Genomic DNA, 18,115 nt, shown 5'->3' on the forward strand with positions numbered 1-18,115 from the left:
TCTCTTCTGGGAGAAATGCCCATACAAGGAATTCCGCCCTTTATGATGTCATACAGAGCCATACTCGAAAAACTTTCCCAACATTATATGAACCATGAAGGAGTGTATTTGGTATTTTTTTAAACTTTGGCCATGTTTAGCATGAGAAACCAACTCTTTAACTGCGTTAATAAGTCAGAATAGCATTAGAAATAGCATTAGACATCCTCTTTAAAGCTGCAATCCGTAACTTTTGGCGCTCTAGCGGTTAATAAACAGAACTGCCATGTGTCTTGAGGAAGAACATTGTAGCCGGAGCTTCTTCTCTCCGTTTATGTCTATGACGAGTCATGCAGTTACTGTGAAACTCCACAGCAGTTCCTACCAGACCGCTCTAAAATAGTCCGAATATAAACACTTATTATAAGTGTACCATAATGATGCAGGGTAAGACAAAAACATAAATATATTGATAAATAGCGTTGTGTATTGCACATGTATGTTTGTTGCCAGCGGGGGCTTTAACTGTTCATGAGAGAGATTGCCTGAGGAAAGAAACTGTTCCTGTGCCTGTGTTCTGGTGTTCAGAGCTCTGTATCGTCACCAGACGTGTGAGAGGTCCAGAGGGATTCTGACTTACTTGTGATTTGAGTCATTGAATATTTACTGCTAATCAGATATGATCATATATTTATTATGGTCATGCTTAATTTTGTAAACTCTTTTCAGTTACTGTAACATCTTTGTTTTGTTTATGTTGCATAAATAAGTGATAGAAATTAATGGTTTTCCTTGTTTCAGTTCAGAAGTAGATATTGGGTTTAATGTTACACACTCATATGACATTCTTGAAAAATATCATTCATTTCTGTAGAGCTGGACATTTAAATAAGGATCAGATGACTGAGTTCAGCTTTGAGAATGAACCCAGCCTGTTTGTTCCTCAGTATCTTCATGTTTCTCTCTGAATGTTTCTTCATGTCTGTGGTGTTTGTTAAATAAACTCTGAAAAATAAATGTATGAACTGGCGTGTAGCCTCTTTATTTCTTAAGCACTCTAATTTAACATGAGCTTAGCTTCTCTAATACTCTTTTATTCTACCCCTGTAACCTTGGATATCCTCCACTTGAATATTTGGTACTACTGCCATCTAGAGGACAATAACAGGAACAACAACTAATGTCTTCACTAGACATTGTTGTCTACAGCTGCTCGAGCGCGGAGAAAATGGCGGACAGCTCGCTGAGGGTGGAAACTATAGTAATACAGGACTGTCAATCAGTGGCCATGGGCGGGGCCTGTGGTTAATGTGACGTCACATTGATCAGAGAATTAAAACGGCTTGTCTAATGACACTGCTTTGGTTTAATGGGGATTAAAAGGAATGGGTGGATTTTTATCATTGTAGGGTGATTGTGTTCACACATTATGTCCAAACACCTTGTATAAGTGGATTTTGCATAATATGTGCACTTTAAATACTTTAAAACACCTAAAATGACAAACATTTGTTCAGCTGAATCACAACAGAGGCAGGAGCGCGGCGCAGTCTTATGACATATAGATATAGATATCTCACTGATTCTTGAGATAAGAGACAAAACATGTTTGAGATGTTAGTTTTTATTATTTAATAACACATTATTATAAACTGATATATTTGTAGACAAAGGTCTCAGTTAATGAACATGTAAGGGAACAGGTTTTTCTGAAAATGTTTTCTTCTAAAAATGTACATTTATTCACTTCAGAACTTAATTTGTGTAACTCCGTCAGACACATTAAAAAGATGCTATTTTAATTTGATCCTCAATAACAGTGTAAAATACACATGACAAATATACAGCAGTAGCAGTAAAGTGAGATCTGTGTGTCTCTGAGAGAAATATGAACAATAAAGCCTTACAAATAAGAGTTTTACAAATCTGACACTGAAAGAGAAGCTCAAATAATCATCAGTATTTATTATGACAAAAACACACTTGAAGAATCTTCAAAGTTCAGCGTTCTGCTTCAGATTTAAGCACTTCCTGAAAAAGATGAACATGTAAAGCCATAAATGAATCAATCTCACCAATATTAATATATGCTGAATCAGTCATCATCAATCATGTACCTGATGTGTGAATATGTGCTTGATCTCCTTCAGCTCTTCTGGATCTGATGTGATAAGCCACAAGAATGACAGTAGCCACGCCCACCAGAGCAGAGAGGACCAATCGGATCACAGCTTCAGTAGGACCACAACAGTGGACTGAGGAATAAAAACATCAAAGTGAGATCAGATCAGTCAATAAACGCTAATATCATCAGCGCTGCCGTACCTGAACATGTGTGACAGAGTTGAGTGATGTTCAGATGTTGAGTCTGGTGGCTGATGGGATTGTTCAGCACACAGCTGTAGGTGTTTTTATCCTGATATTCCACCTCCAGAGGTAGAGAGAGACTGATGCTGAGATCAGACGCACTGATGCTGGACAATGAACTGTTTCCTTTGTACCAGGAGAGAGTCACATGACTCACATTCACCACTGAACACACCAATGAACATGATGATGATGATGAAGAACATTGAGAAGAGTTACTGCTGATGACAGGAACAGGCAGACGAGCTGAAAACATGAGAGAATAAAGAGAAATGAGGATGAATGAAGAGATTCAAGAAACATCCAGAGGAACCAAGATGATCAAAAGTAGAGCATTTAAAACTATTGAATAGAAAGTTAAATATAAACCTACACTGTTAGACCTTGCTGCAGAAAAACGGTCAAAATTCTGACAGTAACAAACCATTTTCCATTAAAACAGTAATATACTGTATAAAACAATGCATTCTGGGTAATATTTGTCATCTTCGAGAAAGTAGCCTACAGGAATATACTGTGAGTTAACATCAAAGTCGACACTCAGAGGCTGTGTTTCAAATCACACCCTATACCCTCATTCACTATTCCCTACATTAGTTCACTATTATAGTACACTTGACAGAGTGAATGAAAGAAGTGAGTGAATTCAGACACTGATGAACACCTGATGAGCAGAATCACTGAAGGACAGAAAAACAAGACCAGAAAAAAGAGGAGAGACGAGCAGAAACACAAGAACTACAACTGACTTGCAAACCAGTGTGAAACCAGCTCACAAACCAGTTTGACATTATTTCTTTCATACATGTACAGAATTTCTTGTTGAGAATTAACAGATTTGGATGTTGATGTTTTATTGAAAATAAAACTGTATTGAAGTTTGCAGTCACCATCGTGGTGACCAGTGTCTGCTTTAGTTGGGCTCTTGACTCTTTAACATTAGCTTTCTCTGGTTGCAGTAACTGAGTGTTTATAAAACACATTTGATATAGCAGGAAAAAGCCAATATGGAGTTGATCAGGTGTTTTGGCTGTTGTGATGATGCTGTAATCATCTTGGACTTGTTTAATTCACTTGTTTAATTCAAAATTTAATAATAATTGATCTCTTTCTGTGTCTAGTCTTTGATTTAATGGGTATTTTATCTTTATTATACTATATCTGTGATTCATCAGCATAAGAACCAGCAACATTTCAGTGATTTAGGAGAATATATAAGTCCTATAATGCATAAAATATTTTGAGCTCCTGCATAACTTGGACAGCAGAGACATCAACAATCAGAATATGAATCTCAACAATGGTGACATCCAAACGTTTAATGTTGCAATGCATGCTGGGTGCCAGCATAGTACAAAACTCCCAGCATGCACTGCAGCATGAATAAATTATGCAGCTTTATTGCCACCATCGTTGATATTGATGTGCTGATTTTTGATATCTGTATGTCTAAATAATACTGCAGCTGTTTTTTTGTGCATGGTGTTTAAAAATAAACTCGTTGTTGGAACTCTTGCTGTAGTTTCACAGTGGCAATAATGAAAAATATTAGTCTGTTAATAATGTAACAAGGGGTAAAACACAGAATGAATTCTGTGAATCAAGAGACTACGTGATGGTTAAGTCTTCACCAACACATAACTATCAGCACTCAACAATTTCTTCTCCACATTTGTTTCTGCCATAACAAATATGACTTGTAAAAACAGTTTAAGCAGCCAGAGAAAAAAAATGATGTATAAAAAGTCAAGGGTCAAGAGCTCAACTAAAGCAAACATTATTCTCCTCAATGGTGACATCAAACCAAACATTTTCAACAAAAAAAATCAACATCTAAACTGTTAGTTCTCAATAAGATCTTCCGTAGAAATAAAGTTAAACTGGTCAGTAATAAGTGTAATAATGTGTAATGGCTGGAAGACAGTTGTAGTTCTGCCCGTAGTTGTAGTTTCTGCTCGTATTTTTTCGTTCTTGTTCCTCTTTTCAGTGGTTCTGCTTGTTAACAGCAGGTGTTCATCATTAATGCTCAATCATCACTTAAATATTAACTTAATTATCTCACTGCAACACTGCGTAAATGTTACTTTTTCTCTGTAGTGTGGACACATCATTTAATGCGGGTGGCTGATCATTTAAAAGGCTTTGGCGGCATTCCACCTGCAGTGAGCGTTTGGGCTCGGACCTCACTCACGCTTGTCGAGCCAGAGCCAGCCATCCTTTGTGTCTGCGAACTGTTCATTTAGTCTGTGGTTTATTGAAACAGCACCTGGTTGTTTGTTTCTGTGTAACAGTTAAGCTGACGGAGTTAGAGAGTGATACAAGTCTCGTGTCAAGTGGTTGAGCCCATTTGAATTCTGGCGTGAAGTCATTATCTGTCAACCGAAGGGTTGACCGATAATGAAACCTTTTGCTGCAGACAGCTCAGAGATAACATCAACCTCACTGACCATTGTTAATTCCGTATAGTGCGTGACGGCTCGATTTGGTAGCTAGCAATTAATGTTAGTTATAATGTGGGTGCTCGCCTCCCTTGTATTTTTGTTTATTTATTTAGTGGAGTTTAGTTAAGGCGCCGCGCCGAAGTTTTCGGTTTTGTTTCTACATTTTATTTTTGGTAGTTAGTTTAGAGGCGTGGGCGCTAGTTAGTGGGTTTTGTTTTGATTATTTCTTTTCTTTGGCGACATCCTCGTTTTTTTCTTACTTTCATTGAGTTTATGTCTTACTTGTGTTGACTTATTTCTACCGTGTTAATAAATATCGGATATTAATTGCATCCCTTGTTGTTTGGTTTGTTCCTCCCCACACCGCAACAGCTGCATCTCATTTAAATGTTGCGGTCATTCCATTTAACAATTTTAAACACGTAACAACGAGTTTTAATTTAATGCATGGTATCTTTACAGTAACATACTGTAGATTACAGTAAATAACTGAATAATCAATAGTAAATTACTGGCAACAGTGTTGCTATTATTTTACTGTAAAAAAAGCCTGGCAAGGTCTAACAGTGTGCTGTTCATGTGAAAGTGAGAGAATTAGTCATTTGAACTCATTAGTCATGATAAGATACTTCTTTAGATCTAGCTGTAATAAATAAAACATGTGAAACTGATATTTAACTCACCGTAGACAATGAGACGAATATAACAAAAACGCCTGCTGAGAGTGTTGATCTGTAGTTTATAATCTCCAGCATGTTTCATTGTGATGTTTGTGATGGTCAGAGATCTAGTTTGATTGTCCAGCTTCAGTCTGTCTCTGAATCTCCCATCAAGAACATCATCATATACAGCGATTCTGTCGACCCGTTTAATGATTTCAACTATTAAAGTGTTTCCAAACCACAGCTGAATTTCATCATCATCCTTCATTTCAGTAAGACGAGAGTTTAGAGTGACTGAATCTCCCTCCGTCACTGACACTGAAACAGGGTTTATCACAGATAAACAGATTATAATGGTTTATTAAATAGTTTAACATTTAAATGTGAAATAAACAATATCATAAAAGAGCAAAAAGAAACTAAAAGATTGAATTAATTTCAACTTTGTCATTAAAAAAACAGATGAAAACATTATTGAACTCACCAATGACAGCGAGATAGAACTGAACTCTCTTATTGTTGGTCAGTAGATTATAAACTCCAGCATGGTCAGTTGTGAAGTTTGTGATGGTCAGAGATCCAGTTTGATTGTCCAGCTTCAGTCTGTCTCTGAATCTCCCATCAAGATCATCATCATATACAGTGAATCTGTCGTTCTGTTTAATGATTTCAGCTATTAAAGTTTTTCCAAACCACCACTGAATCTCATCATCATCCTTCATTTCAGTAAGATCAGAGTTTATAGTGACTGAATCTCCCTCCTTCACTGTCACTGAATCATCAAACTCTAACATGGAGAACAAACAGAAACAGGTTCAACACAGATTAAGATACTCATTTACAAAAGTAAATGTTTTGAAACTTAAATTTGAAATTAATTTCATCATTAAACAAAAGAAGCAAAATTTCGTTTGGATTAATAATTGAATCTTTCTGACGATTAAAATATAAAACATGTGAAAATTATATTTAACTCACCAGTGACATCAAGAAAGAACTGAACTCTCTTATTGTTGGTCAGTAGATTATAAACTCCAGCGTGTTTCATTGTGATGTTTGTGATGGTCAGAGATCCAGTTTGATTGTCCAGCTTCAGTCTGTCTCTGAATCTCCCATCAAGAACATCATCATCTACAGTGAATCTGTCGGCCGTTACATTGATTTCAGCTATTAAAGTGTTTCCGTAATATCCAAACCTCCACTGAATCACATCATCATCCTTCATTTCAGTAAGATTAGAGTTTAAAGTGACTGAATCTCCCTCCGCCACAAATTTATTTCCCTTCGTCACTGACACCTCATCACCAAACACTCCTGAAGAACAGAGTTTTTCACAGATTAAAGCTTTAAAATCACTTGATGTTGGTTTGATGAAGCTTCACTGAAATACTTTGAATCATTTAAATGTGACGTGAATAATATTCTGCAGCAGCACAAAGACAAAAGATGATGAATGAAAAGAGAAATAGATTTATATATGGATCAATAACTAAAAAAGACACTTTAATGTTTAATGTCACACTACAACTAATGCTGTTGAGTATCTGAGCTTCATATTTATATTATTTTATTGAATCAATCCATAATAACTGAGTTTAGAGCTGAATTCAAACTTGATCTGACAGTAAAATCACAGTTCAGTTATTTCTATATGAGACGAACTGTAACGTGTTTGTTCTGTTTAGGTTTAGTTTTCTCTCTGAAAACTCTTTCACTATCTTTCATTTAAACACTTCACAGCCTGTGGAATAAAGGATTTTCCCCCTGATTTTGAGAAACTCTGGCATCCTCAATCTTGGACCTGAAGGCAAAAGCTCAAACTCATCATACAGTGGATGCCTATAATCAGATATCATTTCTCAACACACTGAATCTGATCCCCTTTAATAGTGTTCACACTCGCTGATGTTACTCCTGTCCGCTGCTGATGCCATTATGTACCAGCAGATAGCAGCCTCGTCCCTCACTGACTCTGTTATTCCCAGACTCCATTTCCCAGAACCCATTGCTAATTATTAGTTTACTGGTTTCAGCTGTGTCTTGTTCATCATATTATTACCCTGTCTGTTTAAATGCTGTTTTTCCTGAATTTAGGATGAAGTCTGGTTTATTTTAGTTTGTATGTTATGGTCATCATTCTAGAGGATTCTCTTTGTTTCTTTAGGTTCTTGTTCCTGTCTATCTCTGTGGATGTTATGTGTGTTTGGACTGATGAGACTCTGGCTGGTGTGGACTATGACTTTTGAAGAATACTTGTAAATGAACTATATTGGATCCTCACTCTCTGCTGAATGCTGTGTTACCACCACCAAATCATTACAGAAGACTTCATCATTATGGATCCAACAGTTGAACTAGTCCGTATGCATCAATGTAAATTGTGATAATTGTAATTAATAATCGCAATTACAATTTCAAGGGAATAGTCGACAATTATGATTTTTGTCATAATCGTGCAGCCCTACTTCAGAGTTTCCTGGACATTGCAAATGTTTCTGAAATTATGCTCTCATAGACTATTTCTGTTACAGGTTCAACATAAGATCATTTGTGATGCTCCTGGAAGTTCATTCAGTGACTTTCTGGATTACGTGTTGTGGTTAACACCCTAGAGTCGACTGTTGTGCCAGCGATACCACCTTGGTTATTTTCTTACCAGTGTGAAAGAGACTCAAAATACTGTCAATTTTGGATGTACAATTAAGAGTTATACACCATTCTAATCTGTGAAATGTCTTCTATTTATGTGCATTCGGAGTAAAAACAAAATGTTGTGCTTTTTGCGAAATAAAGACAGCGAACATGATGCGTGATCTGTCATCTCTCTCTGAATGAAGTCCAATCTGATACTCCCTTAGAAAATGAACTGTAACTTAGTGAATACTAATCACACAAACATGAGACATTTGTCTAAAGAAACATTGAAATGTCTGGTATTAAATCATGTAAGTCAAATTGAAAACTAATATTCTCTGTTTATGTAATCTGTTTGAAAAGAGAGAGATGTCAGTCGTTCGCGAGTCAGCTCATTATTAGTCTCAGCTTCAGACGTCACGCCCACGGCACACTTAATCATTTATTAGATGCATGCATGCCTGTCTGTTATTGGTACATTGACTTTCATTTTCACGCCCCTAAACCTGACGCGGAACAAAACCAACTGTGATTGGTTGCGTTACGTGTCAGTCAAACGTCCTCTTGGGCGGTCCATATAAACACCAAATGCAAGGTAAATTATCACATATATCTTTGAACAGGATTTATTTCCAGGTATAACTGTGAACTCAAAATCTGTCTTTGACTCTCATTTATATAGTTCACTATATTCTAAATAAACTACAAAATGATACAAAAAATGATATATTTCTTTTGTCATTGCATTCTTTCTTAGTTGACTCAGTAACATTCCTGACTGAATGGCTCATTATGCGGCTCATTAGGGGCAGGGTCTTAATCTCCTCAGGTGTGAATCACAGCATTATTCATGAAGATTCATGCCTCTCTGCATATGGGCTCCCTAAACTTCGAAATTCAAAATCAACTTTTTTGCTCACCAGCCACTGTGGCTAGAGGTTTTTCCAAAGTTACTAATATGACTATAATATGATACATTTTATAAGTTATTTTTGATAGGCTATATGAAAAGAACAAAGAAGCAAATTAGCAAACTATAAATAAATTAGTAAATTAAACAGCCTAAACTCTTTTTTTTTTTCAGATACAGTAAGTTTATTTGACTGTCTGATTAACATTAATGACAGACAGGTATTTAATTGGGCTGCTGAATGCATAGACATAATATAATGACACATATCCAGTTATTACCCACCTGTTTACATCCACTTAAGCCATAACCGACTGTATTCACGTGAGATACTCCACACATTTTGACATCTGTGTGTATTTGACTATTCAGGTGTAAACAGATCTGATCGCGCGCGACAGAGAGAGAACATTTCACCTATCCCCCCTTCACTAACTGCAAGTTAATCGATAATGAATTGTGATTGGATTGTAATTTTGTGCTACGACAAGCTTGGCTACCTTTGATAAGGCTGAAATTACATTCAACCCGTCAAAGTGGCTAGTGGGAGTGTCTGTCTGACCCGCCACAGCTGAAATCCACCCACATTTAGAGGGTTGGCGGGTGTTAATGTCAAGAATGGTGAGAATGGTCAGAGAAGCCGGATTTCCTAAGCCGCTATCATCTAGTATTTCTGCTGACGTTTCTCTGGTTCCCGAATTCATCTGGCCTTCCTTGGTGCTTTCAATGATGGCAGTGGTGCTATGGTGTGCTTGGTTGACATTTATCGAAACGGCTTTGAATAAGACTGCTGCGCACAATTCAGAGAATTTTCCTGTTCCTAAGTCTGTTCCTGACCCAGACCTAGTTTGCAGATCTGTTCCTGAGTCTGATCCTGAGCCTAAGTCTGAAACTGTTCTAGTCTATGAGTCTGTTCCTGTCAATGAGCCTGTGCACTCTGTTCCTACACCTGCCTACGAACCTGATGCCAAGCCTACTCATGAGGGCAGTTCAGATCTTGTACTTCCTTCTGAATACTGCCTTGTGTCTATGTTAGTTAACTGTGCCACTCCAGTCACTAATGTGAAAGTCAAGTCTGTATGCCTGGTTTGCTGCTGATCTGCCTTGGGGGTTTCTGGTCCCATCTGTTTGGCTCTGGTGGTCATCAGCTCTGTCCTGGAGACCTTCTATCCATCATGCTCCACCCTGGAGAGCTCCTGTCCATCATGCTCCACCCTGGAGACCTTCTGTCCATCACGCTTCGCCCTGGAGACCTCCTGTCCAGCAGGCTTTGCCTTGGTAATCCCTGGCTTTATGATCTCCTCACATCCGGCTTGCTGGTCTCTGGCTCTTGGCCCTGCTTCTCCTCCTGCATCTGTTTCTGCTCCATGGTCCTGGCCCACCTTCCTGCCACTGGCTCCACCTCCACTCTGCCTCCCACCGGTTCTTTTGTGTCGGAGCATCTAGAAGCTGTTTTACCTTTCAGCTGCAGACGCCATTATGTACCAGCAGATGGCAGCCTCGTCCATTATTGTCTCTGTAGACTGTTATTCCCGGACTCCATTTCTCCACTGCTTATTGATTAGTTTACTGCAGAACTATTCAATTAGCTTAAAGGACTGGAAGACCGCAGGTGCATTGGCTAGCCCATACGGCATGACCTGGTATTCATAGTCCCCCCTAGTGGTCAAAAATGCAGTCTTCCACTCATCACCTTCTTTGATCCTAAAGAGGTTATAAGCACTCCTAAGATCTAGTTTGGTGTATATTTTAGCTTCTCTGAGCTGTTCAAGTGCTGCAGGAACTAGTGGTAGAGGATAACAAAACTTAACTGTGACATTGTTCAAACCTCGATAATCAATGCATGGACGAAGTCCTCCATCCTTCTTCTCCACGAAAAAGAAGCCTGCTGCTGCTGGGGAAGTGGATGGACGAATGAAACCGGAACTGAGAGCTTCCTCGATGTATTCTTCCATAGCTTGACTTTCTGGGCGTGACAGAGGATATACTTTACTTTTCGGTGGTATGGCATTTGGTAGGAGATCAATGGTACAATCCCATGGACGATGAGGTTGCAGTTGAGTGGCTTTGGTTTTGCTGAAGACTTCCTGAAGTTCTTGATAGCATGATGGTATGGTGACTAGCTTACATTCTGGACTCTCTATGCTGGTTGTAAGACAAGACTTGGTAATGGTGTTATTCAGGCAATTAGAAAAACAGAATTGTGACCAATGTATGATCTCACCACGTTGCCAAGAGATGACTGGGTGAACAGATAGCCAGGGGTATCTGAGGATGATTTCATGGCACGGAGAGTCAATGACGTAGAAGGAGATGGTTTCTTGGTGAAATAGTCCTACTTGCATTTTCATGGGCAGAGTTTGTTGAGTGATGCCATCTCCAATGGGTTTGTTGTTAACTTCGTTTACCTTGAGTGGAGGACCACAGTGCTGGACAGGAATGTTGTAATGAGGTATTGATGAATTAGGTTTAATGCTGAGCCAGAGTCAATCAGCGCTGTGAATTCAAAAGAGTCATTTTCAGCAGTAATCGTGACAGTGGTAGTGAGAGATTTGGAGTTGGTAACTGAAATATTGTCAACACTTACCCGGCTGTTGTCAGCGAAGTTTCTCCGGGCTTTGAGTGGACAGACTGCGTTGTGGTGGCCTGCATTACCGCAGTAGAAACATAGATTCTGAATTAATCGTCTTGATCTCTCATCAGTAGATAATCTCGTGACTCCTAGCTGCATGGGCTCAGGACTGGCATGATCATTGGCGTGGCTTGAGTCGGAAATCTGGGTAGCTTGCGGGGTATGCATGGGTCTCGTTGACTTGCTTTGAGGGCGATGAGTACGCATGAGATTGTCAATCTTGATGGCTAATGTGACATACTCAGAAAAGGAGTGATCCTCACCCTTACATACAAGCTCTGCCAGTAACTCCATATTCAAACTGCAACGAAACATGGCTTTTTTCGTTCCAACCACTCTGAGCAGCAAGCGTTCTGAACTCAATAGCATATTCAGCAGCGGATCTGCGGCCTTGAGTTAGCTGCATTAAACGAGTGGAAACATCCTTGCCCCCTGCTGGGTATTCAAACACATCTCTAAGTTGTTTTACAAAATATGGATAGGATGTTTGGAACAAGCGATCAGTTTCCTAAACTGCAGCAGCCCACTCGATCGCTTTGCCCGTTAGCAATGACATGAGGAATGCACACTTCTTCTCTTCAGAATCAAAGTCACTTCCTTGATGCATAAAAAAGATTTCTACTTGGCGTATGAAAACTTTACATTGCTCAGCATAACCATTAAACTTGTCAGGTAATGCAAATCTTACCTTTCTGGGTATAGGCGGTGGTAGCGATCGCAAATACTGAGTGAGGTAGTCATTAGCCACTTGTGCTTTAGCACAAGTTTACAGCACAAGCTTTAGCATTTTCTCAGTTTAAACATTTGATATGTCATCTATGTTGTATTCTGAATAAAATATTGAAATTTGAAACTTCCACATCATTGCATTCTGTTTTTATTCACAATTTGTACAGTGTCCCAACTTTTTTGGAATCGGGTTAGTATTTAAATTTCAAATAAATAATGAAACACAAATAAAACAAAACATAAAACAAAAACAGGCAAAAATTAATAATTGTATCTGGTGATTAAAACATAAAATGTTGACTCAAATATTTAACTTACCAAAGACAGCGAGAAAGAACTCAGTGTTCATAATGTTGATATTTCGTTCATAAAGTCCAACATGTTCAGTTGTGATGTTTGTGATGGTCAGAGATCCAGTTTGTTTATCCAGCTTCAGTCTGTCTCTGAATCTCCCATCAAGAACATCATCATATACAGTGAATCTGTCGACATGTTTATTGATTTCAGCTATTAAAATTTTAGACCACCACTTATCATTATCATCCCGTAATCTCCACTGAATTACATCATCATCCTTCATTTCAGTAAGATCAGAGTTTAAAGTGACTGAATCTCCCTCCTTCACGGTCAATGACTTCACTGATCCTGATACCAGAAACACACACAGAAGAAACACAAACAGGGTTTGTCACAGATTAATACTGTGAAATCACTTCACAATGTTTTACTACATTAAATTTTTAACCTCACCAGATATACGGACACTGAACTTTTTCTTTCTCACACTGTTGATCTCTAGTATATAAGATCCAGTCTGTTCATCTGTGATGTCTGTGATGGTCAGAGATCCAGTTTGTTTGTCCAGCTTCAGTCTGTCTCTGAATCTCCCATCAAGAACATCATCATATACAGTGATTCTGTCAACACGTTTATTGATTTCAGCTATTAAAGTGTTTCCAAACCTCCACTGAATCACATCACCATCTTTTATTTCAGTAATATCAAATTTTAGAGTGGTATAATATCCCTCCATCGCTGACATCAATTCTGAAAAACCAAAAACACACACAGAAGAAACTCAAACAGGTTTTTGTCACAGATTAATACTGTTAAATCACTTCACAATGTTTTACTAAATTAAATTGTATAAAATGTCAGTTTGAAACAAACAATATCATAAAACGACGAAAGAAACAAAATTATGCTTGAATTAATTTAAATTTTAATTTAACCTCACCATAGATAATGACATTAACTTTTTTCTTTTTCACACTGTTGATCAGTAGTTTATAATCTCCAGTATGTTTCATTGTGATGTTTGTGATGGTCAGAGATCCAGTTTGATTGCCCAGCTTCAGTCTGTCTCTGAATCTCCCATCAAGAACATCATCATATACAGTGAATCTGTCGATCCGTTTATTGATTTCAGCTATTAAAGTGTTTCCAAACCTCCACTGAATCACATCAACATCCTTTATTTCAGTAAGATCAGAGTTTAGAGTGACTGAATCTCCCTCCTTCACTGACACTGACTCCTCTTCATCACCAAACGCACCTGAAGAACAGAGTTTTCACAGATTAAAGCTTTAAACAAGTTCTAGGTTGAATTTACTGTTGCTGTAGTTCTTTTCCTCAACACTAGGGGTGGTATGTTCCTCAGGTATGAGGGTGAGGGTAAGTGTGCGCAAAATGATTGGATTATTTCATTTGAATTTTCCTTGCCTGGAGCTGTTTAAACCTGTGGATTGTATACAAACTTTCCATGAAGGTTACTTGTTTGTACTCTATATTGGTCTCAAAAGCTCAACGGATGGTATCCTACATTTTTATTGTGTTTTTCTTCAAACTGAAGAACAAAAATCATTCAAATGATGTTGAGTGAAAGCTGTGTGTGCTTGCTGGAGTTTTGGATATGGTGTTTTGCCCCTGCTAGTCAGTTTATTGCATGTATACTCATTCTTTAGTTGATACTTCCTCATAATGTTTCTAAACGGCGTCTGACCCTGCTGAGAGCGGGAGTGAGTATCTCACAGAGACTAAATATAGTTCAGACGCATTTACTGTGTATCAGGAACCCAAAAGAGACCTGATTTAAGCAGTCTTTATCTGTAGTCTGATGCTGATGAGACTAGCGAGCTTGAAGAAGTGTTTTACTATCACCTCCTCCACTCCTAAAGATGATGATCTCTCTGGTTTTGGCTAATAGAGTTAAATATATGGAAACTACAACAAGTGAAGTAGAAGGAAATCTGAGTACCCGTTTTTATAAGTTTGAAACCCAGGTGCTGGATAATCTGCACATTCATCAAAACCACATTAGTTCTTTAGAAGTCAAGGCTTGTGAAAGGTATTTGAAACCAAGAGAGGAAGCTGCAATTATGGAGGTTAAGAATGAATGCTAGAGAATAAAACAGATTTTAGAGGAGAGAATTTGAGATTTGGGCTGGGCAGTTATGGATTGTCTTAAGTGGAGAGATGCTACTTCTACACCTGCCAGACATTCAACTTCACTTCCAGAAATTCACTCTCACTACATTCAGTTCAAAACCCCATAAAACATCCAACTGTTAGGCAGTGGGAGGCCCTTTAATCTCAAAAGTGAAAGTTCCCTTTCCACAAAATCCCTCAGAACGTAATGATTGTGATTTCTACTCTCAATGAAAATAAGATTGAGGCAATTATGTTCAGACTTCTAGCTGTTTCTATCCACTTACATCATGTGCTCTGTTACCTGGCCTCACGTGTCCAGCCCTCTGTTAAAAATGTGGGTGTTGTGTTTGATTCTGGTTTGACTTTGGATAAGCAAGTACATGCAGTAGTGAAATCAGGTTTTTTTTTGCAGCAAAGACTCCTTACAAAGTGAAGAGTTTTTTAATGTGCTTTAAAGTCATCTCGACTAGACTACTGCAACTCATGCATGCAGGTATTAGCGAATCCTATATCTAAATCACATACAAACATCCAAAACACAGCTGCTAGACTTCTGACTGGTATTTTACTACAAAACACTTCAGCTGATTGCATTCAAAGAATTGAAGAGCTTTGGACAGTCAGCTGTGATCTGGTCCCAGCCGAAATCAAACCAAACAAAAGACAACACACAATGAGTGAGAACTTGGAGAATTACTCTGTTGAGGAAACAGTCGAACAACATGAACACAATGATGAGACTTCGGTTTGACTAACAATAAATTCATGCAAGCTCTCGCAGACCTGGACTCTGATGAGTGTTTTCTGGACAAAATCAAACTAAAATCACTGTTGGACCTGACAGGTACGGAGTTCATTGATTGCGAATATGCTGATAATACCACTTGATAAAACTTGCTTTTGAGAAAGACTTGAGAACGAAATGCACAAATGAGTGGAAAGAACATGTACTGCAGAAGTTTGATTCAGTGAAATGCTGAAGCCTCCAACTGACTATAAGTTTTACTTTTTTTATTATATATGGATATATCTGTATTCACCCACTGTGGTTCTTTTCTGTGTTTGCAGTGGATTTTATAAGTGTTGTTGTGAGCTGTATAGCAGTTATTTCCAGGATTACTGAACATGTTGGGGGATTTTCTTGTATAAACATTGTATATAAATAAGTTTGTCACCTCCTGAGTTAGGATTTTTCTGTCAGTTTGAGTTCACCCAGACTTAGAATTGAATGAATTCCCCCCATCAGTACTGTCCTGTAACAGTGAATTTTATTACATGGTACCAGAACAGAAGCAACTGAATCCATTAAAACATGTTTCAAACTCACCATTCAGACGCCAGAAACACAAACAGAACAAAACAATCCAAAACATCTTCAACAGTTTCAGTCCACAAATATGAAAAGAGAAACTCTTCAAAACTGCTTCAGTAATAAAATGACAGATACACTGATGTGAAGCTGCTCTGTAGTAAAATGATGTGAAACTCCACCGTCAGCTAAAATAACTGCAAATCTGCCGTTAATGCATGTGACCATCTAGCACAGGGGTGGCGAATGTTGGTCCTGGACAGTGGTGTATAAAACCATACTTGAGTAAAAGTACAGATATCTTACCAGAAAATGACGTTGGTAGAAGTCAAATTCACTGTTTAGAAAGTTTTAAAGTATGTGATATTTTTTGTACTTAAACACAAAAAGTATTTTTTTTTATATATATATATATATTAAACGTACGTAAGTATTGAAAGTAAAAGTAAATGTAAAATGGAGCAAAAATATATTTAAAATTGTTCTATTTGAGCAGCAAGATTGTGTTCAGTTTGAACTCTTTCTTACATTTTGTTTCTTTGAGTTAAAAAATGGCTAAATGTTTATTGTAATTTTTAAATATAAAAAAATACTAATATATTAATTATACATTGATCGTTCATGTTAATTCATATTGCATTATAACTAATGTAAGAGACAACTTTAAAATGTTAAAATGTAAATGTTGAAACTTAATGACTATCTAATCAAATTATGTGTTACAGTGCCAATAAAAAGAACAAATCGAATACATTTCTGATAAATTTTTCTGTCGCTGCATGATGAGAATACAGTTTAAATATGCAACTTCGCTGGATGACGAATGCATAACAGCGAACAAATGGATAAACTAATGCAAATTAATGGTAGCCTAACAATCGTGACATTAAAGAGTTGGTGTTTTTGTCACATTGTTTTAACCGCTTGAGGTACTAATGTTAGCATCCTCTCAGCCTCGACGGCAAACATACTGCTGTTCTCCACTAATGCAGCATCTACTCAACAAACTAATTACTTTATAAAGATATGAAAACATGTACTGTAGTGTGTGTATAACAAACCGTTTTGTTGTCCGTTTTAAATCTGTTTTTGTGCAGCGTGCAGCCTCACGTCACGTGTCAAAACAAACTCTACGAGGCATCAGTGATAGTTTTTATTTCAACTCTAGAGGTCGCTCTCGTACGGTATAATGACAGCGCACTCTTCTCAGCAGCTCCAGCAACGGACGCAACCTGGAAAATAAAATCAGCCGTGGTTGTGCGAGCACTTATTGCACATGCTTGCAGTTTGTGTTCTTCCGACTTTATTTTGTAGTAAGTAACGAAAATGCTTTGGGAAAATGTATCGGAGTAAAAGTATACATTTTGTTTAAGAAATGTAGTGGAGTAAAAATAAAAGTTGACAGAAATGTAAAGACTCAAGTAAAGTACAGATTCTCCCAAAAATTACTTTTATTACTTCGTTACATTACACCACTGGTCCTAGAGAGCCACAGTCCTGCAGAGTTTAGCTCCAACCCTAATCAAACACACCTGAAGAAGCTAATCAAGGGTTGATTGGTCACTATAAAGCTACAGACAAGTGAGTTTTTATCAGGGTTGGAGCTGAATTCTGCAGGACTGTGGCTCTCCAGGACCGGAGTTCACCATGCCTGATCTAGCACAATTTTAGCTCATTAATTCATGGTCTAAACTTTGTCATTTTGAGCTCAAGTGGGCCTTAACTTTCAGTAGATCAATGACATCATTTTAAAACAGAAATAAACTGATCCATAACATTTTAAAATGTCTTAAAGCAACAGTTTCATCTTGTCATGAGATCCTGTCAGTGTTTGGCTCTGCTCTCTTCTGTAACTTCAGTCTTCAGGTCCTTTGTTGTTCATTTCTGATCCAAATGTCTCAATTGTTTCTCCTCTCAGACTGATTTCAGAGTTTCTCTAATGGCTTTATGGAGCAGGAACAGATTGAAGAGTTCTCTGATGTGAAAATATGATTAATATTCAAACTCTATGGATTCCAACGT

The 18,115-nt window shown here is 37.8% G+C and overlaps 2 protein-coding genes across 2 annotated transcripts in view; both read right to left on the reverse strand.

The window, feature by feature from the left end:
- Positions 1-18,115, reverse strand: part of LOC125270828 — a 455,327-nt gene that overhangs the window by 168,558 nt on the left and 268,654 nt on the right. The window lies entirely within an intron of this gene.
- LOC125270834 lies at positions 12,588-16,238 on the reverse strand. The gene is made up of 4 exons (XM_048194820.1): positions 16,112-16,238; positions 13,592-13,909; positions 13,105-13,401; positions 12,588-12,999 (listed from the first exon to the last, which is right to left on the reverse strand). Exons 1-4 carry the CDS (start codon positions 16,155-16,157, stop codon positions 12,656-12,658), a joined length of 1,005 nt encoding a protein of 334 aa, XP_048050777.1. The 5' UTR covers positions 16,158-16,238; the 3' UTR covers positions 12,588-12,655.

Source organism: Megalobrama amblycephala, linkage group LG6, assembly GCF_018812025.1.
Source record: "Megalobrama amblycephala isolate DHTTF-2021 linkage group LG6, ASM1881202v1, whole genome shotgun sequence".
NCBI lineage: Eukaryota > Metazoa > Chordata > Actinopteri > Cypriniformes > Xenocyprididae > Megalobrama > Megalobrama amblycephala.